The sequence below is a fragment of the Populus euphratica genome, unplaced genomic scaffold (assembly GCF_000495115.2).
Source record: "Populus euphratica unplaced genomic scaffold, PopEup_1.0 scaffold601.1, whole genome shotgun sequence".
NCBI lineage: Eukaryota > Viridiplantae > Streptophyta > Magnoliopsida > Malpighiales > Salicaceae > Populus > Populus euphratica.
Window position 1 is genome coordinate 93384 of NW_011500480.1, and position 26861 is coordinate 120244.

General features: G+C 33.7%; 1 protein-coding gene and 1 long non-coding RNA gene across 4 annotated transcripts; one reads left to right on the forward strand and one right to left on the reverse strand.

Moving 5' to 3' along the window:
- LOC105114945 (ALBINO3-like protein 2, chloroplastic) lies at positions 1 to 26861 on the forward strand. Of its 3 annotated transcripts, XM_011011680.1 has the most exons (15): positions 1 to 497; positions 580 to 686; positions 783 to 910; positions 1161 to 1232; positions 2244 to 2345; positions 7943 to 8002; positions 8120 to 8185; positions 16490 to 16537; positions 17787 to 17852; positions 22818 to 22994; positions 23083 to 23138; positions 23253 to 23370; positions 23672 to 23758; positions 24151 to 24260; positions 26489 to 26861. In XM_011011680.1, exons 1-15 carry the CDS (start codon positions 136 to 138, stop codon positions 26643 to 26645), a joined length of 1716 nt encoding a protein of 571 aa, XP_011009982.1. In that variant the 5' UTR covers positions 1 to 135; the 3' UTR covers positions 26646 to 26861. The 3 variants fall into 3 exon arrangements, with proteins under 3 accessions (XP_011009982.1, XP_011009983.1, XP_011009984.1); XM_011011681.1 differs by lacking the exon at positions 17787 to 17852 and having other exon boundaries at positions 2 to 497; XM_011011682.1 differs by lacking the exons at positions 16490 to 16537; positions 17787 to 17852 and having other exon boundaries at positions 2 to 497.
- Positions 5247 to 16482, reverse strand: LOC105114944 (uncharacterized). The gene is made up of 3 exons (XR_840245.1): positions 14496 to 16482; positions 14082 to 14087; positions 5247 to 5257 (listed from the first exon to the last, which is right to left on the reverse strand). It is a non-coding gene; the product is annotated as an uncharacterized LOC105114944 (long non-coding RNA).

Consider the following 26861-nt stretch of genomic DNA (forward strand, 5'->3'; position numbering starts at 1 on the left):
TAGAGAGAGTGAATTAATCAAATCCGTTAAGCACGGATGGTGTGTGATGAACCCTAAAAAGTTCCCATTTTCTCATTTTTCATTTTAAATTAAAAATCAGGGGTCCTTCTAACCTCTCTGCTTCGGGCGGAAATAATGACAGCTTCCAATCTTATGCTCTCCGCCCTCCGTCGTTCTCGTCCACTCTCCAATCTCTCTCGTCTCCTCGCAAACCCTAATCCTAACCCTCACTATAATTCGCTCACTTCACAACCAGCAATACCATCTTGCAACTCACTCGCCTCTTTTCATTTCCCCTCCTGTCAATCCTTCTCGACTCGTACAGATGACAACTCCGATTTTTTGGCTTCTGAGTCACCTACCGCGTCAGAACCTATCAATTTTGAACTCGATCCTGTAACGGAGGGAGTGGTTAATGGTAGTAATGTTTTTGAAGAGTCGATTTTTCCGGTTGGTGCGTTGCTTCAGTCGTGTCATGATCTCACTGGCCTCCCTTGGTAACTCGGTTTATTTCACTCAGCTGAATTTTTTGTTTAATTTGATCTTTTAAGAAAGAAGAATCTGTGATTAATTTTGCAGGTGGATAATCATTGCTTCATCAACATTGGTAATGAGAATGACGTTGTTTCCTTTACTCGTTTTGCAAATGTACAAGATAAAGCAAATCTCACTGTGTTTTCCTAAATGTATGGATTCTTGTTTTCTCTTGATATACTCCCAAGTAGTAGTGTAGTATTAATTTTAGTATCAGAGGCTTAACCTGCGATATTCATTTCTCATAGTGCCTCCTCTATTGCCACCACCTCTATCAGGAAGGAGCTATTGGGAACAAATTACAATTTTTAGAAAGGAAAGACGAGCGATTTGCTGCCCCCCATTTTCATGGTTTCTCGCATACCTTTCTGTACAGGTTAAGCAACTTTGTCTTTTTGGACGTATTGGGTTTCTCAAGGACCAGTACATAGTCAATCTTAGGAAATGAGAAATTTTGATGAAATGCTTGAATAACTTGTTACGTGTTTTTTTTGTTCAATAATTTATGACACCCTCCCGCCCCCAATTTTTCCACTAAATTTAAATTATGGTAGAATTAAGAATGCATAGTTAGGTGAATTGTTTTCTAGTTATTAATTTTGCCTTTTCTCTCAATTTATCTGCAGTGCCCTTGCTTTCTCTTGTGGATGACCAGTATTCGAAGAATGTCTTTGAATAATCATCCTGGGTTTGATTGTGTAAGGAAATGACTTTCGTAGATAGTTTATTATTTTACATGGATGTTGATGAACATTATTATTTATAGTAAGGGTATCAGATGTGTGCTGGACTGTGGTTTGTTAACTCAATTGTGAAGTCAATGTTGGACTATTGGTTCTATATATTATAACTTTTCTATCTTGTTTTGCTGTAATGTTACTTAAGAGGAAACAAAAATGGAATTGATGAAATCTCAATTAACACTTAAGAAAAAAAGGAATGAATTTTATGGTGCGGTATCCATAGTTTGTCCAACAAATCTACCATAATGATGTGATCAAAGTGGATGTATAAACTAGTTTGTTAGAAAAGGTCATTGTGAAATTATTAAAAAAAAGTATGAGTTATTCTGTCGGTGCATCACAAGTTCATGCAAAGTGTTGCAGGAAGAGTTGTTTATGATTTCTCCTTCCAAGATCTTCTTCTGTAAGCACATCATTTTGACAACGATTTTTTTTTTCTGCCCGCGTAGTTATAACATTAACTCTCTGCTTTTGTTGTGGTGGGAGTGTGGGACATATATTTATTTATATGCTCTCACATTTATAATGTTCATTCCCATTTTTTTCACATCCATTCCTTTCCTCATAATGGTGCAGTAGCAATACATTTTTCAGATGGTCAATTTTCTACCAATTAATTATTGTTGGACTTTGTCTTGATTTTTTCCTTGCATATGAAGTAAATTCATCACTCATGGGCTCTCAAAATATTTTTCATCAAATTAAAGTTAGAATTTTCAATCAGTGGAGAAAGCTTGCTCTAAATAAGGTTTGAATTATTTCATACTTCAATTTGTTTTGGTTTTATGTTTATTTGTCGTTTCTTTTTTTTCCCTAGTACTAGCATGATTTTTATCCTTGTTTTGTATATTTGTGGTGCTGTATGGATCTTTAATCATGAAGTATGCATTAAAGCTGGTAACTGCATTGTAATTACCCGGTCCATGTAATAAATTTGTTGTGAAATTCTTTGTTTGTTAATTACAGGGTGGTACTCTGTGGTTTCAAAATTTGACTGAATTTCCTCATGGTGGTTTGGCCTTCATCTTTCCACTCCTTATTGCAGGCTTGCACTATGTTAATGTTCAGGTATTTGGCTCCATGCAATCTCATTTATGATTTAAACTTTTTGTTTATAATCAAAATAATGATTGAACTTCAAATAAGTATATGATAAGATCTCTCTAGGTTTTTTTACCTTGTCAGGTTAAGTTGACTTTGCACTTGGGTTGGTTGGTGTTTGACTTCTTTTGTGATCTCTAAAATGCTAGTTGCCAACTCTATGTCATGCCAATAGCTTGGGAATATAATTGGATGAACAAAAGTATATATAATACCATTGTTGCACTAATACTAGTTGTCTACATGCTGCAATAATGCAGAAACTATGATAAGCACTTTACTTAGTTACGTGTATTATGGCTATTCTTTGAAGTCATTTATACGATAGATATTGCTTTAGTCATATTGTTACCCAGTTTAGAACCTCACAAGATGCTACATCAAGATGGAAATATGTCCATTAAGTTAGTATGGCACTAATGTGGGGGAACTCTTCTAAAACATGCCAAAGATACACTACACAGAATGCATCTCTTTATGACTTCCAAATAATAACTCTCCGTGTTGTATTAAGATGAATTAGTGCTAGCTAGAAATGGTTTAATGAGGTGAATGAAGTTACATTCCTTGTTGACATAGTTTAGAGGGAACAATAGCTATGGATAAGAAAATTTCAGGCTGGAAACAAGTGGAAAGGAGTTGGAACTGATATTGAAGCTTAAGGTTTACAGTAAACATCTAGTTTCTGAATTTTAATTGATGGCTAAAATAAAACATAAAACAGATATAAAATAAATAATTAATAGCTCTGCATAAATCTCATAGACTTTAAAAAAACTTTGTTAATCCCCTCTGGTTATAAAAAACTCTTCTTGCCTTGATCTTGTGGATGTCTAAACAAAACTTGCCACCTTGTTTTCTTTTGTTGCCTCAAGTATATGACAATACTATCTTAGCCTTAGTTCACCCATGATAAATCTAACATAATGAACTTATACTGGTGATTTGTTCTTCTCTTGATTTGTTTAATAGTAGATTGTATGGCACAAAGTTGCCTCATCTAGTTTTTCCCACTATATAATTTGTGTTGAACTTATCTTCAAGAACACATTATTATAGTCTTAGTTCACCCATGATAAATCTAACATAATGAACTTGTGCTTGTGATTTGTTCTTCTCTTGATCTGTTGAATAGTATATTGTATGGTATGAAGTTGCCTCATCTAGCCATTCCCACTGTATAATTTATGTTGAACTATATCTACAAGAACACATTGTCACAATCTAAACCCATTAATATCTATTGCCAAGTTGCTTCATGTTCACCTTGCTTTAAACTTCTAAACTTTTAGTGGCATGCTTGTGGCTGTATTAATTTTTGTCATCATCATGATTGCTATCAACATGAACATCATAGAGCAGTTTTAAAATGCTCGACCTTCTCAAATCCTTCACTTCTTCTTAGGTTGTGGTTGTCATCACTCAAATCATCAAAGATACCCTCATTGGATGCATATCTATTTCTTCCTTTTCTTTAAGACACTCATAATAAACTGGTTCTAACACATCAAACCCTCATCCCTCTAACTTAGCTAAGATTGCCCTTTGTTTTGGACATGAATTAGAACTATGGCTTCTTTCTCCACAAGTAAAATATCGAATATAAGCTGCTGCAAGCCTTATAAACATTGGGAACAAAACTGTTTGCTGCCCAAATCTTACTAAAGCTTTTCCTTTTTTGCTCCTTTCAATAGTGCTATGTTTCCTCCACTAGTTTGGTTGAGTACAGAGGTCTCCCCACCAGTGTCAATTTCATTATGTTCAATATTCTGAACAGCTCTAGCCCCCCTTTGTGCAACGTTGATTCTTCTAGATAGAGGCCTCATACCATATGACCACAATTTTCAGCCATTAAAGCATGTCGGTGAGCATCTTCAAGATTAAATAATCATCCCACTTGATACTCATCTTTAACATATTGATTCAATCATGCAAGATATGGAGATGCCATCTGGTTATTAGTTTCATTCAACCCAACATGAATTGAAAGACGGTTAATTCAACTTCACCAATATATACTTTTTTTGACATACCTTTTTATTTTAATGAAAAGGAACTTCTCATACATCTCCATTACCAATCATCCAGCAAAAATTGCTTCTGCATATTTGCTTTCATTTGTTTCAAAGTGCCAATTTTTAGTTTTTCTTGTCATACATTTGCTCTTCGACTCTCTTCCACAATTAAAGTGCAGTGTCCTGCTTAAGGTTAATAGACAAACACTTTCTTGTTTTCTACCATGGGTTCCCACTCAAAATAATTTTCCGCACCAACTTCCCAATCAAAATAGTCTTTCCTGTGCATTGTCCCATGAAAATAAACAGCTTTGATTTTAATGCAAAGTTATGCACCTACCACTTTTCTGATCTACCTCGTATAGCACTGCTCACTTGTGCAACATCATAAAAGGGGTTTCCATCTTCTCCATGGCTAATTTCATCCATAGAACACCATCTGTTGGCAAGTTTAATGGCTTGTGGTCACCTTTTGGAATCTTTATTTGGCCTTTGTGCTGCAAAGTGTAAATGGTCCATGAAAAAAGTTCAAGCATAAGTAGCATCATAGTCAAACATTTTTGTTGACCTTGATTTCCTCGTTCTTGCTCTGTACCATGTTCAACCTGATTTGCCATATTACCAAATTTGACATGGCTTAGAGGGAAAAATACCAATACGTCTATAGATATAAGTCTGCAAACAAGTAAAAAGTTAGAACTGATATTGTAACTTAAGAGGTATTTTTTTTTGTGTAAAATATTTTTCAGGTAAAAGTTTTATAGACCACCGCCTCCACCATTTTACTACCAACAGCATCACCACCATTGCAATGATCACCGCCACCTTATAGCCCATCATCACTCCACCTTCGTTCCATTATAGCTACCACATTTTTAATGTCATCACTTTCCAAATATTGGAAATAAGTTGTAAACCATTTTACCGTAAAGGTTTTTTTTTTTTTGAGGGGGGGGGGGCACCGGACTCGACATTGTTTACGCACTCGTATGATTTTAGAATGGAGGGTAGCCCAAACAATTGAGAGGTTGACTTTAGTTTATGTTTTAGTTTAATTTATATGAACTTTTAGTTAAGGTTTATTAATCAGGTTTTATTTGGTGGCTTTGATTTAATTATTGTCGGGTATTTTATTTAGTTGGTCATAAGCTCAATCACTTTATTGTTGGGTATTTTATTTAGTTGGTCATAAGCTCAATCGCTTGTTCAAGTTAAGGTTTTAGTATTTATATCCTACTTTTCTAAATGTTAGGCAGTTTTTGAGGATTAAATAAAAATGATAGATTTTTCTCTTCTTGAATTCTCTTTTCTTCCTAGCATTTTCCTTTCTTTACTTTTAGTTCTTAGCTTCTCTCTTTAAAGCTTCTTTCTTCCCTTCTTTAATTTTTTGTTATTGTTCTACATCAACTTTCGTATCAAAGCATAGGGTTTTAATTGTTCTTACAATTAAATGATCTATGGGCTTGTTCAAATTCATTGATATTAACTCTAGTTCCTAAACCCTAGATCTTGTGATAAGCTTTCAACAACAGAAAAAAAAAAATGCAGAGCAAATTTTTGTTCTGTTTTGTCTTTTACCATTTACGATCAAAATCTGAAAAAAAATCCTTCAAACACCTGCTGCCCAGATAAAATCAGCCTCTCCTAGCGAACCTTGTGCTTCCTTCCATTTGAAATCAACAGGCCCAAGCATCTTTTCCAAACTAGGCGAACCCAACCCCTTGTTTGGAAGATCTGCCACCTGCCATTAATCGTCAACCACTTCAAAATCTCCACCATTGATCTTGTGCGACAACACTGCATCTGACCCATTTTTCTTTTCACTAGCAATGAGAGACTCTTAGTTGCATTTTTCTCATCACCTTTGCCATCTCATTGACCATGTTGCCAGTCTCAACCATGTCGTTTGACAAGTCATCCAGTTCTGCCATGCCAACTGACACATCACCTTAGCACTGCAACTTCATTGCCACATCAGCCTCAGCACTGCGATATCAGACCAGCACTGCCACATTAACAACACATCATCATGCACTACCATATCAGTGCCATGCTAGTATCTTCACCACATCAATGACAACAAATTCCAGCATACTCCCAAGCAATCTAGCCAATAAATAACTCTACCTTTTGATTTGTTGAATTTTACTATTTCTAGTTTTACAGTTATCATTTGAAGTTATTAATATTACTTTGGTGCCTAGAAAAAAAATCATAACCATATACCAGACTAATTTGTTTTTTATTTTTTTTTCTTCTTACACCTGTATAACCATTATTACTATTGATATTGAGGGGCTATCATGTGTGAAGAATGTGAAGCTGATTTTTGTTCGATAAAATGCAAGATGACCATATTATTAAAGAAATGAAAAAAAATGCATAAATGAAGCTGCAGAGTTAGATTGTAGTAGATTCACACACCACAGCTAGAGCTGTCGTTAGAAACTGGAGAAAATACTCTATTAACAGTAACTATTGAGATATTATCTGGTAATTCCTGCACGTGTACCACATATGAAGATGAGAGGACATGCATAATGCATGTTATTGTTTGGACGTTGTGGATGGAAAGAAATCTTTGAATTTTTATTGTGTGCGTTGCTATGTGGCAACTTTTGTGAGATGACCATGTCATGGAGCTATTTTCATGGTTTAGGGGAGCTGCATTGGCTGATATTTGGAGGATTGGAATGTTCCTTAACTTGATTTTCATAATTTTCTTCACAAAATTTCTTTTTTTTTTAACTCTTGGAAAAAGAATTCCCTTTTCCTTGGATGTTATGCTATTCCTTGTAACAGAATTTGGAGAACAATAGACGCGCCTTTAACAACTTGAATATAACAGAGGATCACTTGCACAAGGTTATAGAAACCTTGATCCCCTGTCTGACTGATCAGACAGTTGCCCAAAATAACTTCATGATCCTACTGTCAACAACCTAGAATGGTCTAAGTTCACCAATAGCTGAACTGTGTTCTGCAAGGTCGATCCAACTGCTATCTGCTTTATTCCATAGTCTACTCGTGTGGAAAGATATGCTTTGAGCCCATGACCATATGTTTCAAAGAAAGTCCACTTAACATTCTTAATGTTCCTTTGCTCTGTGACTGTAAACAGCAATAACATGATAGGGCTGAGATATGTTTAGTTACAGGATAAGATTGAGGAATGCTTAATTTTGGGCATATAAAACATTTATCATACATGTATATGCTAACTTGTATAATCAGTTCCCTTGTTCATTTTTATTTTTAATGAAGAACATCTGCTTCTCTAACATTGGATTTCCATGGAGATTTTCTTTTCTTGGTTGCTTTCTTTCCTTTGTCAATATGTTGTGTTAGAAGTTTGATGATTGTAATGGTGCTTAACATGTTCTTGCCCGTGACAAATATTTTTATGTTTTTAATGGGAATGGTTTCAGTTTCTAAAAAAGCTAGGTTTTCTTCTTACATGTTTTTCTAGTAGCAAACTTTTGGTAAGTAGTTCATGGAGAAAGTTTTGATCATTCATTGATTCGTTTGATATTGAATTTTTTTTTTCAGCTCTGCTTTGATACATCTTCTATTCAAAACACGGGTGGCTTGTTAGGCTTATTATCAAAAGTGAGCGCTACAAGTTTATTGGTTACTTGATTTTTGTTTAATGCTTAAATTCTTCCCCTGATATGTGCGACACGCTTTTGGTTCTTGCCAGTGATTGAAATGTCTTTGTTACTGCAGTACTACAAGTATTATCTGATATTTTTGACGCTGCCTATGTTTTTCATTGGTTACTGCATTCCACAGGTAACTTAATATCTCACTACATGTTTCTTGGAATTTTAGACTGTTATATTTTGTTAGATTGGTTTTATCTTAGCTTACTACCTTAAAGATCATGATATAGTTAAGAATTTCTGTGAAATTTACTTTGCTTTATTGTGCTAATATAAGTGTATTGTGATACTTTCCTTGTCCCCATAGAGTTAAGGTTTGTTGTTTTTGTGCTAAAAAGTTGTTCCATAATAGCAACTCTTGACCACTTTATTCATTTCTAGTCAAAGATCATCTATAGTTGAATTAACCTTCAGTATTTAGAGAATATTTTTAATACAAAACTGGTCCATTATGCCTAACCAAATTGTCCAATCTATTTCCATATTAATGATTGTTAGTAACCATATATATATATATATATGAAATCATAAAAACTTTTGATTTACTACTATATCCTCTCTAGTAATTATAACTTATTTATAAGACTTTCTGTCTAAAATTTAGAAAAAAAAAATGCATTACTTTTGATTCTCTGATTCTCAGACCTAGAAAAACAAGATTATAGTATGACGTATTCAATTCCACATCGTGTCGCTTTCTACATTCCATACATGTTATCCTACCATAACATTCCAACACCACAAGTAGCCTTATCATTTAGGTTAAGAAGAAAATAAAGATAATTGATGTTCTATTAAGAGTTTCAAATCTATAAGAACATCCACTAAATGAAGTATTTAATTAGTTTTTATTAATTAAGTTAAAAAATCAATATAAATCATAGTGACTCTAATCAAAACAATAGTACTATCCCAATCTTTAATCTTTATTTTTACTTAAATATTCAAATCATTGTTCTATGCTAATATCTATGAGAATGAATGCTCAACCCTAATGTTCTTAATGATAATTAAATGACAACTTTTATCTATAGGATACCTTTATTTTGGTTCATTGGATATATAGCTAATTGGTAATCTTTCAGATATCTAATAACTTCATCGATAATTGTTACAAGACAGAGTAACCACATCAAGAATTATGTAAGAAAAAGTATTTTATTTTCAAAATTATAAGCCTCTTTAATAAAACCATAAAATACTTGGTTGATGGAGTAGCTATGTTTTACTTAGAGGAAAAATCTCCTCTTTGAAAGCTATAAAGCATGTGCTTTGTAGAAATTTTTATAGCATTTTTTTATCTCATGCCAATTAGAAAATCTTTGCATCATTTCCATGATGAAAAGAGTTGTTTTTTAAGTGCTTCTCCATTATTCATTTTTTTTTAAGACAAGTGTAATGAAACTTTGACAACAAAAGCAATATAATATTTTTAGAATATTAGCTCTAGATCTTGTTTTAGATATAAAAAAATAATTTGATAACATTTTTGAGACAAAGTACTAATATGTTCATTGATATTACTTAGTTGCTTCAATTCCATTTATTTTATTCTTTTATTCTCTCAATTTAAAAAAAGAGAAAAAATGCTATAAAAGCTCCCTTCACCCTAAAAAAAAAAAAGAAAAAAGAAAGAAGCTTTGCCTATGTACTTATGAAGAAGGGCCAATAAAATTTGAGATAACTACAATTATTAAAATTGCTATTGAATCTCACCAAATTGCTCCTATTTTGGTAGGAATTACAATTTTGTGCAAAACCTAGACATTCAAACATGGGCACTAGACCTTGCACATAGGACAACTTTTGACAACATGTAAATGAAGATAAAATTAGGGTTTTCAAGCTCTAAGATTACTGACCCAACAATAGAGAAATCTTGAGAAAATTCTCTAGTATGTTTATTAAATTTGAATAATAGTTTTAATCTCTATAAAATAAACTAGACATCTTTATTTATATTAGTCCTAGAATTCTTTATAGGAAATAATGTCTAATTAAAACTTAATTAATTAATAGAATTCGTCTAGCACTAGGATTTCTAAATAATAAATACTAATTAAATTGAAAGACCTAAGCTAAGTAGAAAACAAATAATTAAACTCTAAAATTAACTAGGAAAATAATTAAAATAGAAAAACAATAACTTTAGGCTTCGTATGAGATGCTTCTGAATTTCTTTGCAAGCTTCTTTTCAGGCCTAACCTTGCAATTTGGTCCATAAACTCTTGGAATAATTATTCTACATTAGTCTCTCATACTTCAGAAAAACATGTCCACCAGCTGAGTTTAGTATTTGGAAAGTACTTATAAAGGTCAGCAACATCGAAGGTCTTTGATATATCCATGCTATCCAGAAGATTAATAACATAATCATTATCATTGATTTTCTTCAGCATCTTGTAAAAACCATATTTCTTCACCTTTAGCTTATTATAGGTGTCTACTTGAAACCTCTCCTTACACAAAAAAATCATGACCATGTCTCTTTCTTGAAACAATTTAACTCGCCTATGCTTGTCTGCTACGTGTTTATTTCTGGCAGCTGATTCTTCCAGTTTTATCATGACCTCTTGATGCATAGCTTGCACTTGTTCTAGCAAATTCTCTGCTGACTTACTAAATCCAACAACTTTGGGCAGTGAATGTAGATTGAGTACATGATTTGGAGGCTTCATGTACATAATCTTAAATGATGTCTTGCCAGTAGCATTATGCTTGTGACTATTGTAAGCAAATTCTGCTTAAGCTAATGCAACATTCCACTGTTTAGGCTTGTTTTCACAAATGCTACGAATCTGATTGTTCAAAGTTTTCTTAGAGACTTTGTTTGGCCATCAATTTGTATATAAGCAATACTGCTTAAACTTCAAAGAGGAACTAAACATTTTCCATAAGGTTAGCCAAAAGTGACCAAGGAATCTGGTATCTCTATCAAGCGTAATGGATTTTAGAACTCCATACAACCTCACTATCTCCCTGAAAAATAGCCTAGCCATATTGATCACATTCGTAGTCTTCTTGCAAGGTATAAAGTGTGTCATCTTTGAATATCTGTTCATAACAATAAAAATAGAATCCATTCCTCGTTGAGTTCATGGAAGACTTAACACAAAATCCATGAAAATATCTCTCTAGATATGTTTAGGTAGAGGTAGAGGCATGTATAAACTAGTGTTTTGTGATTAGCCCATAGCTGTTTGACAAGTAAAACATTGTTGAACAAATTTGTTTGCATCATGCTTGAGCTGAGACCAATAATACTTATCCTCCAAAGCTGACATTGTTTTTTATCCTCCCATGACCCTTTAATTTGCAACCATGCAAGTCTCAAATCAATTTCTCGCGTAGGGAAGTGTGAGGGATAAGACTATCTCTATCAATCAAATAATATTCTTAAATTTTTGAAGTCTTTACCACAACATAGAGTTCTTTATCATAGGATTTCAAGTTATTTTTATTCAATTTCTCACTGAAAAATGCTATAAGATGTTTCTCCTGGAAAAGAACGACTCTAATACCCGCTCCATAAATATCACATTCAACTTTAAACAACTTGTCAAAGTTGGGTAAAGCAAGCATTGAAGCATTACATAGCTTCTCATTTATTAAGGAAAAATTTTGTTCTTCATCACCCCATTTAAACTTCTCTTTCTTCAAACATGCAATGAATAGTGCCACAATGCTATTGAAATTCGAAATAAATCTCCCATAAAAAATAGTCAAGCCATGAAAACTCCGCACATCACTAAATGTCTTAGGTGTAGGCCAATCATGAATTGCCCTCACTTTCTCCTCATCAACCTCAACTCCTACTACAAAACCTAAGAATAACAACTTACTGGTCATAAAGCTATACTTCTTCATATTCACACACAACTTGTTTTTTAGTAGCCCCTCCAAAACACTCGTGCTCAATATGATCTATTTTATTATGAGTGAATACAAGGATATTATTAAATCACAATGAATTTATTTATGAAAGGTCACAAAACTTGATTCATCATCCTCATGAATGTGCTCGGTGCATTTGTTAACCTGAATGACATGACTAACCACTTATACAACTTATCCTTTGTCTTGAAAGCCATTTCCTTCTCATTCCTTGGTCGAATCCAAATCCAATGGTACCCATTTCTCAAGTCAATATTCAAAAAGACTGTTGCACCACATAACTGATTTAGCATGTCATCCAATCATGGAATTGGAAACTTGTATCCATTTTGTTGACGACACGACTATCAATACACATACACCAACTACTATCCCTCTTTGGTGTCAGTAAAGTAGGGACATCTCATGGACTTAAGCTTTCTTGAACCAACCTTTTCTTTAACAATTCTTCTATTTTCTCCCACAAGATCTCTCCCTCTTTTGGGCTCATTCTGTAACGAGTCAAATTTAGAAGATTTGCCTCTAGAATCAAATCAATTTGGTGTTGTATATCACACATAATAGGTAACCCATCTGGAATAACTTTTTGAAACTCTTGCAATAGAGGCATAACAACTTTAGGAACCTCTATTGCCTTGTAAGCTTTTTTAAACAACAAAGAAAACCTCATAATTAAAGCATGCACTTCTTTTATCTTTTTTAAATCTGTCACTCAATTTTTGACAAAGATTGGGTAATAGTAAGGAATGCCTTTTGGGCTTTTGGTTGGGAATTCCCTTTTAGAGGGATCAAGTAAAATTAATTAATCCTATTCTTGACAAACCTATAGATGTTTTCTCGTTTCCAATGCCATGCATTTAAAGCGAAGTGCCATGGCTTACTAAATAGCAAGTTATAAGCATTTATGTCAACTACATCACAATAAATTTTATCCCAGTACTTGCCTATGTTCCATAGAAACTTTACATCTTTCAGTTATTGTTACCTTTGGTTCCTTTTTAATCCAACTTATATTGTAAGGTTTAAGATATTTATCATTGTTCAAAAACCAATTTGATAGCAATTTCTCTACCAATAATACTCTCGCAGCTACTACTGTCAATAATAAGGTAAAAAATCTGTTGGTTCACCATACTCCTGGTATGAAAGAGTTTGTATCGTTGTGTCTTCGTCATCAACTTTTGGTGTTAGCAACAATCATATCACCATATAATCTGACCATCATCATCCTCCTCACCTTCACCATCAGGTTCACAACACTCGTTCAGATACACTTCTGTTTCTTCTCTACACTTTGTTTTCATGTTTACAAGCCTTGTTGAGGACACATGTTGGATCCATGACCTTCCTAATTGCATCGCTCTTTTTTTTTTATCCATATTAGGAATTGCTTGAGGCCTATTGCTTTGCATTAGGGAACCTTATTTGATAATCAAATCTCATATTGATTCTATCATGCATCAACATCCATGCCTTTAAAACCATATTCATGCATCGGTAACATTCAATATCCACAGCCGAATTCTATTTCTAATGATAGGTTTCAACCCCTCTACATATCTAGTAACCTGTTGCCCATCAGTTTCATGCAGAGTGTTTTGTTCAGCTAGGTGCAAAGATTCCACTGTATATTCATTCACATTTTAGGAACCTTGGGAACACCTTTGATACTTATGAAACAAAAGTTGATCATAATCAAGGGGTAAGAATCTATCTCTCAACAATTGCTTCATCTGCTCCCAAGTCTTAACAGGTCTTCTATCCTTTTGCCTTCTAGCCTTTAATAGTCTATCCCAACAGGCTAAGACCGTATGTTTCAATTTAGACCCTATAGTTTTTACTATTCTTGAATCTTAAATTCTCATCTACTAACAAAATCAATCACGTTTAGCTAACCAATCAAGGAACTCCTTTACTCCTAACTCACCACCAAAAGAAGAAATCTCAACCTTCATACGATAGTTTTGATCGTACGTATTATTTTTGGCAACCTTACCTCGATCTTCTTCATCGGATAAATATTCGTATTCATATTGACCATGAGAATTTTGCACGAACTGGTTCAATGACTAGTTGGCCATAAGTGTTATCCCTAGTGTATGCCTCTCTTCCTCCTTGATTCATGTTTCTACATAACTCTAGTGTCTCAAACTTGGTTATAAAGTCATCAAATTTGGCGTTGATGTCGCCAAACCTAATTTGAATTCACTTCTTTATAGTAGCTATTGCTCTTGAATAATGATCTAACTGATCTTAAACAGCTTGTATCCCTTAATCACCATCACAAAGATGGTTGCCTTTAACTGCTGTATGATTCTCTTCATGATTCGTCATCGATTCAAATGTTAACCCACTCTGATACCACATGACACAATGTATAACAAAGATAAAACTAGGGTCCTCAAGCTTTAAGGTTACAAACCTAACTATAAAGAAATATAGAGAAAATTCTCAGGTTTTTTTTTTAAATTAAATATGAATAGTATTTATGATCTCCATAAAATAAACTAAGCATTCTCATTCATATTTATACTTATAATCTAGACATTTCTAATTAAAATTTACCTAATTAATAGAACCCATTTAGCATTAGAATTTCTAAATAGTAAAATACTAACTAAATTAAAAGAACTAAGATAAAAAAGAAACAAATAATTAAAATTCAAAATTAACTAGGAATATAGTTCAAATAGGAAAACTATAACTTTGGGCTTCATATGAGATGCTTCCAGGGTTTTTACAGACTTCTTTTCAGGTTTAACCTTGTCAATTTGGTCCGTAAACTCTAGAAATAATTGTTCTACATCAACTTTGGAGATTGTTCTAGATCTGACTTTCAGAGGTTGTTAAGGCTATAAATAGTGGTGTGAATAGTAATTTTAGGGTTTGAGTTGATCTTTAGATGGTCAGTGCTATTAAGTGTAGAATTGATGGGGCTTGAATGTGTGGATGTTTGGGAATTCAATAGAGGTTTGAATATAGGATTTGAATTGTTGAAAATTGTAGAAACTATAAGAGCCACACTAATTGGGTTTCTAGGAGTCACACCTAGAGGATATAAAACATAAGCTTCACACCTACGTTTTTTAGTAGTCACACCTATGGGAGATTGAGTCAATCAATCAAAAGCAAATTGGTAGAATTTTGTTCATAAACTGCGATGAAAATATTGAAAGACTATATGCTTATTTAGAGAGTTTTAGTTCAAATCCAATATGTGCTTAGAGTCTTTAACTTTCTTCTAACTCGTACCATTTAGAATATGAAAACCTAATAACTTAAGAGTTATAAAATAAAATACTAAACAGAAAATAAAGCCTAGATTCAGACAATTTTTTAGAAATACCTTTGTCTACAAAAAGACATCAACTTTGCTTCTTTTGTCGTTAGGACTTTAATTTTATTCCACTCAATCAATCCCTTTGAAAATTTCCAAACAGAGTATAAATCCTTGGACATGATGAGTTAAACTTGTTCATTTCCCCGTTTCCTATTCCACATGAGCAATTCTACTACATGGCATTCATACGACACATCATGAATAAAATTTGTTGAAAAGTTTTTTAGGTTGCTTCCCATCTATCACCAAACTTTGGCATGCTGTTTTGGAGTCTTGTAACCTACAATCATCTTTGTTTCAACATTGTTTCATATTCAACTTCTTGCATTTCCATATGCTTTCTTCTTCTTCATACTAGCAACTCCTTGATGTAGACCCTTGGAGTAGAACCAAGTGAAGAATGAAATAAATACAATGAACTTACAAAACCAAGCTATGAAGGCTCAATTTATTTTAATTAATCAATACTAATAACCTCCTTTTGGATGTAAATAACTAAGGTGCTTTATATATGCTGCAAAGCTAATGAAATAAACCGTAACCTAACAAGAATGGACTAAACCATAGGGAAACCTTCTAAATGGAATTCAAATAATATAAATAATATCTTAATATCTCCTTCAAATAGGTAATGATAAAATTCTCATGATAATCTATTAGGAAACTTGAACAATAATATGAAAATAACAATTGATATCAATTGTAGAAGTCCTTTATTCTCATTTACCATTTCCCCCCTGCTCACATATTCAACACCACCAAACTCCCACATCCTTATTTTTTATGTGAATGAACCACTTAATAAAAAAAACTAAAATTGTTAGGGGAAGTCCTAAAATGGTTTTACTATGTTCTCTCTTACATTTCATTGCCACTAGGCCTTTGTGCACTCAATGATTACCTCATGCCCTTCAATCCATTCCTTGTGTCGCTACATTGATTTATTACATGATATTAAAATTACTCATCCTCATGCAATGCATGTAGGACACTATGGAAAGTTCAACCACCATGCACTTATAAAGTTGTTTTGTTCTGATTTTTGTAGCTAGTTTAGTAGGGGTTTATAAAGATATGGCAAAAGGACTTTGCTTACAATACCTTTCATTGGGAAAGATAACTTCTTTATTTTGATGCTGAGCTTCTCTTTACACCTTACCAAGTGTAGAGTCACATTTTCTTTTTTTGTTTTTTTGACAGGGAAGTCTAGTCTATTGGATTACCAATAGTTCATTTACTATAATCCAGGTTAGTTGTCACGTTTTACAATTTCAGGATAAATATGTTATTCAACTCATAGCTTGCTATTGTTTCATGGTTAATCTTGTGATATTATCTTAGGGAAACCCCAATGTAGCTCCCAACCTATTATCCCACTATCAATGGAGTCCCAAAACCTTTTGATTTTATCAATTTTTCTCTAAATGTAATAATCATCGAACAATGTTACTTTTTTATCTATTAGTTGTTAGTAGCAGTTAAGAGATTTTTTTCAACGAGCATGTGATTTGCACATGCCTATTAAATGTTTCAATCCAAGGTGCCAAAATAAGTCCTAATATGTTCTGAAGGACAGTTTTACCTTGAAATCATAATAATTTCCTATCAAAATGATTACAATATCTGAAAAGGTAAAGGTAATGTACAACTATTTGCTTATCAATCAATCTTCCTAGATCAAGCTTTCTAAATCAAGTAATTGTATATCAATCAATATCTCTAAATCCTCATATTACAATTAGTATCCCCCTCAAATTGATGTTGGTGGATCACGAAGTATTAATTTGTCAATCATGAATTGATGTCAATGATGAGATCAAGAGCCTTGGTAAACCCATAAGGTGTTTGGAACTTGGTGGAAATGTAAGGGTTAGTAATCACATGTTAGTCAAGTGTTTCACTAATAGAATGACAAAGGTCAATGTAAATTCTAGCAACATTCTCTGTGTTCTAGATTGTTGGTGGAATACCTTTAACAAAGTATAACCATCTCCGGTAATCAGAGTCGTGCACTAATGAAAGATCATATTGATATTAATTTGAATAGCACTAATGTTATCAATATGAAGAGGACTAAGAGTAGGCTAAGGAATACCATGTTCACCTAACAAACCCCAAAGCCAAGCAATCTCATAGATGACATTGTGCAGTTAAGGATTAAGAAACTTGATCCTACTTCTTACTCTTCCAATAAATAATAGTATTACCAAGAAACATGCACCAACCAATAATTGAACGATGAATATCAGGACAACCAATCCAATCCATATCACTAAAATGCCCATCAATGAAAAAAGGTTGCAATAGAAAAGAATAATCCATGACTAGAAGTACCCTTGAGATAACAAAGGATACATTGTATAGTGACTAAGTAAGAATGAAGAGGAGCCTGTATAAACTGACTAACTTGTGCAACAAAAGAAATATTAGGTCAAGTAATTGTCAAATAATTCAAACTCTTTATCAGTTGCTGATATGACAAGGGATCGAAAAATAGGTTGCCATCATCTTGTTGGAACTTCAAGCTGACATCTACTGGTGTAAGGAACAAATTACTATCAAGGTGAGAAGCTCTTGAGTATACTTATGTTGATGCAAAAGTGTGTTAGTCGAACAACAATGACCTCAAGACCAAGAAAATATTGTAGGGTTACACAGATCTTTCATATGAAATGTGAAATGAAATTTTAAGGTGCACATGTACTTGTTTAATCAACTCAAGTCAAACGAACTATGGAAAAATTTGAAATCAAGAAGAACAGAACAAAACTTCTCAAAACCAGGTATGTAGTGTCTGCATAAATCCATATAAAGACGGCTTTAAACAACAAACCTCATAAAGTAAAGTTAGTGAACATGCTAGGTGGAGTTGTCATGTATTTCTTCTTTAAGGTTTTTATGCAAATATGCATTCTTCACATCTATCTATCAGAGTGACCATCCTTTCCTTTCAAGGTAGCGATAGCCATAACAGTGTGGACAATAGTCATCTTGGTCATAGGTGTAGATGTCTCTTTATAATCAAGCCCATACTCATAACAGTGTGGACAATACTCTTTATCGATTCTCAAGAGCAAATAGAATCATGAGGCTATGGCTTTATTGTATAAACCCATCTGTAGCCAAGAAGTTTGATGCTAGTAGGAGAGAACAATAATGTTCTGGGTGTGATTGCCATAAAGAGCTCGAAGCTTTTCTTGCATTGATTGCTTCTAACATGCTTAAGTAGAAGTTTGAGAGTAAGACTTAGATGCAGTACTAGTATTAAGAGTAGCTTAAAGAGCGGTATGAGATAACCCATACCTATTTGGAGGACGTGAAAACTGAGATAATTGATGAGGCTTAACCAAGACAAGATCAGTTGTCAGTGATGGGTTAGGCAATGGAACTTGTGAACGACGTCTTCGATACACAACTCCAGACTTGAAACATTCAATATGGGACTCAACACCATCAAAATTAGGAAGTAAAATTGAAAACAGATCATGAGAAGTAGAAGGCTGAACGAAATATTATTTTTCAAAGAACATGACATTTTGAGAAATACCAAGTTTATTAGTAGCCGAATCATAACACATGAACCCTTTTACGGACATTATTATATCATAGAAATGCACATTGATCAGATAGAGCAACAAGCTTGTGTCGTTCAATGGATGATAAATGAATGAAACAAACACAATCAAAGATATGATAAGAGTTGTATCGAGGAGCAACACCAAATAATAAAGAATGTGGAGAATCAAATTTGAGAATTTGGGAGAGTAGATAATTAATCCAATAATTAGTAGTAGATAATGCTTCTGCCCAAAATCTAGGAAGTATAGAAGAGTCAATTAACAAGATACAGACAACATTTAAAAGGTGAAGATTCTTATACTCCGAAACCCTATTTTGTTGAAGAATGTTTGGATAAGAACGTTAGGAGAGAATACCTTTCATTCATAGGTAAGATTGAAAGTCATTGGATATAGTCCTTCTAAAATCAGATCTTATAATCTTAATGCAAGTAAAAAACTAATTTTCAACAAGGGCAACAAAGTTCTAAAAGATAGAAAACACATTAGCTTTAGAACGAAGAAAATATACCCAAACAAAATGATTATAGTCATTAATATACATAAAAAATACTTGTACTGAGCATGTGAAATAACAAGATTGACGTCTCATACATGTATGAATGTTCTCAAAATAAGCCCGATTGCCATGTGAAGTAGTGATGAAAATCAGCGAGCATCACTAAAGGATTTGTTAAAGGTACCAATTGGGCATATTACAAGGTATAAAACTAAGAAGATGAAAGAAGAATTTAATGGGTTAATGTTTGGGTTAAAAAGTAGCAAATCTGTCTGATTGGAAATTCGTGTACCTTTTGGGTCATATCTGGATATACAAGTGGAATTTTGTTTTGATTTCAGTTGGGCTAGAAACTAGATTTCTTAAGCTTTCTATCCGTATATAGCAGTCCTAGTAACATATCTAGATGGGAGAGAACGATGAGTTTGATGTCATTCTTGAAATTTGCCAACAAATAAGGAAAGTTGGAAAATGATTGTTTTCCATATTATTTGTGGTTTCTTACAAGGCGGGATTTAATTATATGTGGAATCCTTATTTTGAAAGGACTCCTTACTTTTCGAGAAAATCAATTTAGGCAACAATTTTTATTTTGCAAGGTCTCCTTATTCTCCAAGGTCACAAGGTCAGCTACACATCATTACTTTTCAAGAATTCAAGGTCTTTTCAAGAATATAAGGTCAGGAGCCCTAGCAAAGAAAGTCATCAACACAACATGTTTATACAAGGGTGGATACTTTTAGCCATTCTTTTATTTATTATAGTCTTTGGTTTTGTTTTTATTTTATAAACTTAAGGTTATTTTTAATTAGGTCTTAATGTTAGTCCATTAATCCATTAGGGTTTATTTTATTTTGTGAACTATAAATACTCTATTGTAAGGGAGAACACAAAAGATTGGTTTATTTTTTTAGAAAGGGTAAGGATTTTCTTTTACAAACTTTACTTGAACCACAATAAGAAGACATAGTAGAAGGTGAAAACAAATCCTTATTGCCTAAATAATCATGTTTCATAAGATAAGCTAAAATAACAGAATTGAGATTTCCTAATTTCTTATGTCATACATGACTATTATTAACAACCGTAGTATAATTGAAAGAAACAGACCTAGGGATGAAAATTTGAGAGAAAGGGACGTCCCACTTTATATTTCTTTGCTATCACTTTACCTGACGCATAATTTGCACACGACAACCATCATGATCAAAGTGAATTTTACAATTATTATTTATCAATTGGTAGAAAGAAATTAATTGGCATATAAATCTAGAGGTAAAAAAAATTTGACAAACAAATTTGGAGACAAAAACATCATTAAAGAAAGACCTAAAGCTCCAATCGCAATGATAGGTAGAGCACTGTCATATGCTATTTGAATATGCTGCTCACCCTCGTACTTACAAAATTTTTGTAAAGCATCCATACCATCAATCATATGATTGGAAGTTGCAGAGTCAATCAATGAAAAAGTAGATTCCTTTTACCTTGTATGCTGAAGGCAGAGAATAAAGAAAATTCAGATCATCTCGAGTGCAATATTAGAGGAAGAACTGCTTACAAAGTGATTCAAAGGAGGAACCAAAAAGAGTCTTGAAATTGGACAACATTATGAGGGGCTAGAGTGAGTCTATTGTGAGCTCACACTTAACAATTTTTAATGATGTGCCCTTTCTTTTTACAATAATTGGAAAATTTCTTGTTGCAGGCTTTACAATATTTCCAAACTGCTTGCAATTGTATCACTAAGTTTTTGACCTAGATCTTTGCCCTAAGCAACATATGCCACATTAACCATCTCAAGTGTCAAGGTTTCTGAATTAAGGCCAAGCTAAGTGCTAGACGTTGTTTTTTACATAATAATTCCATTAAACAAACCTTTAAAGACAAAACTGGATTTTGGTTGATTAAAGTGGTGCATGCAATCTCAAATTATGGTCTTGGTTTCATCAAAAACTTAAATATTCAGTCCTTTAAAGACAAAATAGGATTTTGGTTGATTAAAGTGGTGCATGCAATCTCAAATTCTGGTCTTGGTTTCATCAAAAACTTAAATCTTCAGTTCTTGTAGTGCTTTAAGTCCTTGTTGGGAACGGTAGAAAGAACTATCCTAAAATATTCACTCTACAAATTAAAAAATTTATAATAGAATTATTCAATGAATATATTACCTTGTGATAGTTGCTCATCAATCAATCAATCTTCCTAGATCAAGCTCTCTAAATCAAGTAATTGCATATCAGTCAATTTCTCTTAATCAAGATATTACAACTAACAATTCCCTCTACTTCACTAGTTTGCATAAAAGGGGAAGTGTTGGAAATTTACAATGAGTTCATTCTTAAGTCCTTTCATGGCATATTGGGCTCACATTCAATGGAAGCAATTGAAGACCACGCGCAAGTTGGACATAATCTTTATCCTAGCACTAACATCAGAGGGATAGAGGGGTGAATTGTCTGGTGCCTATTACTTTAGGGGCAAACTTGATAAATCAAGAACTTTGGGGCTTAGTTGATGATGGGGTAATATGTTTGGTGCTAATTTGAGGTTTGCCCAATTATTTTCTAGCTTGTTTTTATGTCCAATAAAATAGACTCAATTGTTGCTTCATTTCGAAAGGTGGCTTCCTTAGGGAATTATCCCTGAACAACCAGAGTGCACTTGGTATCTCTTTGGGGTATGAATCTTAATTGTTTGCTTTGTTTCAAAAGATGAACTTCCTCAGGGAGTTCATTCTTAAACAACCAGAATACACTTGGTGAATAGTTCCTCTATGGAAACTTAACAAAATGAACTGCAGCAAAATGAGGAGCTAAATTATTCTCACTTTTTAACTCTAATTCCATTGAGGAGCTAAATGAACTGGAAGACGAAATAAGTTACTCTAAGGGCAATTTCTTGTTATGAGTCTTTCGACATGGTTTATTAGTTTTCTCTTGTTTCTCTTATGGCTGCACAAGATGTTAGAGGAAAGTACTGGCTTGCTAAGCATCATATCTGACACAGTGAACTTCATTTGTTAATCACCCATGTCCAAAGTACTTGACAATGATGCTTGGTTTAGATACTTCCGGATTCATTATTTCTTGCAAATCTTTGTGGGTTCTAAGAAGCGAGGAGAAATGCCTGGCTATAGCATGCTCTAATTGTATAGAGATAGCTCAGAGGGAGTGCTTCTTCGTATTGTCATTTCCATTATGTAAACTTGTGGATTGTCCCATCTATTGTACAAGGGGCGTTACCATCTTCTGACACCTTGATTTACTCACTTTCATTGTAGATAAAAATAATCCCAGCCTATTTGCCTGTTTGCTTCATGATTGTTTAATTTCTCTTTTGGTTTCTTAGGAAATTTTTTGTTTTGAATATTTTAGTAGGTTTTAACTCCTAAATAGGCTTTGTAGGCCAAGGTTTTTCTGTCTCATGTGATACAATATAAATTTTGCAGCAAGTGTCTCTCAAACATCCTGTTGTGGGTGCTAAATTAGGGTTACTTGACAAGGATTCTCCAAAAACCCCTGCAATTTCTGAAGAAATGGTTACACCAGAATCAGTGTCTTTGGATTCACCAACAAAGTGGCGCAAGGTTTTGCCAGAAAATTTATCACCTGATGAACTACTAGTAGTGAGTGGTGACGAATAAGTGAATAAATTATTTGTAGTTAGGAGATATTACAAGTTTTCTCACATTTTCCTATTGTCACTGTTGACAGCTGTCAGTTCAATTGTTATCCAGTGGGCATAGAGGCAGAGCTATTTCTATGTTGCAGTAATTTGATGTTTCCTTCTTCCTTTTTCAGTTCAGATGACCAGCTTATTCCTTGGTCTTTATGTTTAATTTATAAACCCAAAGCCAGCTTATAATATTGTCTATTGGTTATAGAATGGCACTTAAAAAGGACCCTAACCACATAAAGGCTTTAATTGTAATGGGGCATACTCTACTGCAAGAAGGACTCCATGCAGAAGCTACTGACCATTTGGAGCGTGCCATTTCCAAGGTAATTTTACCTCGCATTCTTCCTTTCAACCTTTATCTTGCACCAGAGCTTGCAATTTAAATGTTCTGTTTATCACCATTTTGAAGATGGCCACTGTTGTGTCCAGTCATCACATGCTATAGAAACGTCTTATTATATGCTGCAATCTTCTGGATGCATTTGCAGCTTATTACATTCTTCGGTTTGTGAACAGAAGCATCACCATTTGCAATCTTCTAATAATATTGCATCATTTGCAATCTTCTAATAATATTGTATAATGTCTGACACAAATTTCATCTTCTTTCGGACATACCTACAGCTCTTTCTTGTTGGCCATCCGACAGCTGAAGATGTCAATCATCTAATCCTTACGTTGCAATGGGCAGGTGTTGCCTTTATAAGTCAGGTGAAAACCATTAATGCTTTTGTGATTATTCTAAAGTAAAATGCAGTCATAAAATCATGAATTTTGTTGAAAAGGGATGTTGGCACCACTCACCTTTGTGTTTCTGGACGGACCTGTCTTCCTCCTTATTTTTCCTCTGTACTGCCTCCTTCTCATTCATTACACTCTAGTGACCAGTCATCTTGGATTTATTTGAAACTCTCTTGTAATACCCACCCTTGTCCCTGCATACATTTGATTGAGGAAGCTGTATACATGGTGACCAGTAAGTAATTCCATGAACTTGAGTTCATTTGGCAGTCTAAAATGTTTGATGGTGAAGCTGTATCCCGAAAAAAATGATGTGCCTCACTTTGTTTTCATCTCTCTTGCCCCCCTTTTTTTTGGCATAGGGAAATAAGGCCGAAGGAATTGTGCACCTAGAAAGGGTGGCTAGTCTAGAAGAACCAGAGGACCCTAAAAGCAAAGCCCATTACTTCGATGGTTTATTATTGCTTGCGAGGTATGAATTTGAGCTATATATAACATGCTGCTTGGAAAATTGTAAAATTATTATGTTCCGAGCTACTCCCTTAGTCCCTAAATAAATGTCCTAATTGAGATTGCACTGATTTTTAGGAACAAAAAAACACATTAATGGTTTTTATTATAAGAAAACCTTTACCCCTAACTATATTTATATTGTTCAATGTTCTTGTTTTCTGTAAATTTGAAAAATGGTAAAGGATATGAAGGCAAATTGAGTGAAATTGTGTAATTATTATACTTGAGACTTGGAAAATGGACACTGGTCTGCCAAAAAAAGCTATTAGGACATTCATTTAGTGGCTGCGGTAGTACAAGTAGCAATCGGTTCCCATTTTACTAGTTAAAGACAAACAAGTTCTAGTATCTCTTTTATTGACCAATAAATTCATTTTTTAACTATTTTTGCAAAACTGTCAACCTCTTTTACACTTGCTAAAAGACCTTCTGAAACATGAAGTCATCAATTTACCCTTGAAGAAATCTATAGAATGCTGTTCCTTTTGTCGCTTCCTTCCTGACTTTTTTTGGATGGCCTAAGTAATTTGAACTCTTCAGAGTTACATCACGTTAATAATTCACTAGTTGGTTTATAGGTGTCTGTCTATGTACTGACAAAATCTCTTGCCTATGTTGCATAGTTGACCATGTTATTGACAACAAATAGATCATGGGGAATGCTAGCAGCAGTTGCTTGGACAGCTGCTATCGACACTCACTGGATTAATAAGGACACTGTGCGCAAATGTTACCTGAAAACCTGTTAAACCCTTAGTTGAAAAGCAAAGAAGACGGAAAGAAACATCTCATCAAAGAACTCGACCCATCTTAAAATCTAACAAAAAGAATAGCTCTTGAACAACTGACTTCCATCTCCAACGAAAATCATTCCGTAGCAGTGATGATTTTGGCTTCTTTCATCAACTTTTTACATGATTTTGACTTCCAGTGTCTTGTTCTGTTTCTTTCAATTTGTTTTTTTGACACTTGTTATTATAGCCTCCTTGAATTAGAATGTGGTATCAAAAGCAAATTGGTCGAGACTTGAAAGGCAAGATTATTGTCAGCTCACTTAATCAGGTTTTCCTTTCCCGTAATCTCAAATGAACCACGTACTCCTACTCTCAATGTTCAAAATTCACGTTCATCCAATCATCATTAACATACCTGATTCAGGCTTTTCCTTATATAGCAGCTAAATTCGTGAAAAACACTCAAGTCTATAGAGTGGATAAAAATGGCCCCTTCAAACCCCAATTGCAGTAGTAATCTGGAGACCAATTGAAGTCTTCAATGAACACACAAATAAGAATTAAGTTTTTTTGCATATTTGTTATCAAAAGAAAAGATATTTCAAATTGAAGTCAATCTAGGGAAAAAAAAAACATTATGGATGTGAATGTCAGTTTCAAATTTTAGATGGAGAAATACTGAATAGCAGAGCAGTTGTGGTAGATGGGGTAGACTGAAGATAATCTTCATTTTTCTTTCGGTCTTTCAGATCGATAATAAATTTAATTTAATTTATTAACTGTTTACCAGTATCATTTTCTTCAGTGACTAGCAGTGAGCATCGCTAGCAGCTGTCAAAGCAACTATTGTTAGCATTCCTCATAGATCATTTTGCATTGCTTTTCAATATTTACATATCAATAGTCTAGTTCTTGCGCTAGAAAAAGAAATAATAAGGCAGTTAAGAGGTTTTGCAAACAATGCCTGCTGATGCTTTAGAGAGACAGTTGTTAATATCAAGTACATATGGGTACTGGTGTCTCTGAAATTCATATAATTAACTGTGAAAACTCTTAATAGTTAAGTGGTACCTATTAAAAGAATAATGAAACCCTTGTGTTTTTCTGTCGAGAAGATAATGTCTACAATTTCTTAAAGAAAATACAACACTTAATCATTCTTTGGAGTTTTGAACTGATGATTGTAGTTGATTGGGTGTGTTGAGACGCTTATATTTAAGATAGTATTTTAAGAAATATAACTGGGCCTGCACTGATTTTGGAAAAGAAAAAAAATCGGAAAGATGAACCTACTGGTGAACAAAAAATGTGGGAACTAGTTGATCTTTTGCTTGTTAAAACTGAACTTGTTGGTAAATTTCCATTGCCATTACTTTTCTTTCAGTTTATATTTTCCAGTCATAACCAGTATTTTGTTTGTCAATAAAATATCGGATTGGTCATGTTGTTTCAGTGCTCTAAGTAGGGAAGGTCGAAAGGCTGAGGCTGTCAAGTATCTGCGATTAGTTGTTGCTTATGATCCTTCTCGCAAGAATTTATTGGAAGAGTGTGAAAACGACGAGGACAGCTTTGTTGGCGATCTTGTTAGCAGCAGGAGAGGAGATTACTGACCTAATGCAATTATACATGATAATCAATCTATATATATATAGGGAGAAACAACAATCTGAAGTATATTGCGAAATATTGTTACAGTAAAGTTCTGCTTCTTCTCTCTCTCTCTCTTTTTTTTGGTTGGGAAGTGTTGATTTTCTCATGTTTAACAATCCTCGGAAACATGAATTCTTTATTTGAGTCAAAACGACGCCTGTTCACTTTAAGTCAAA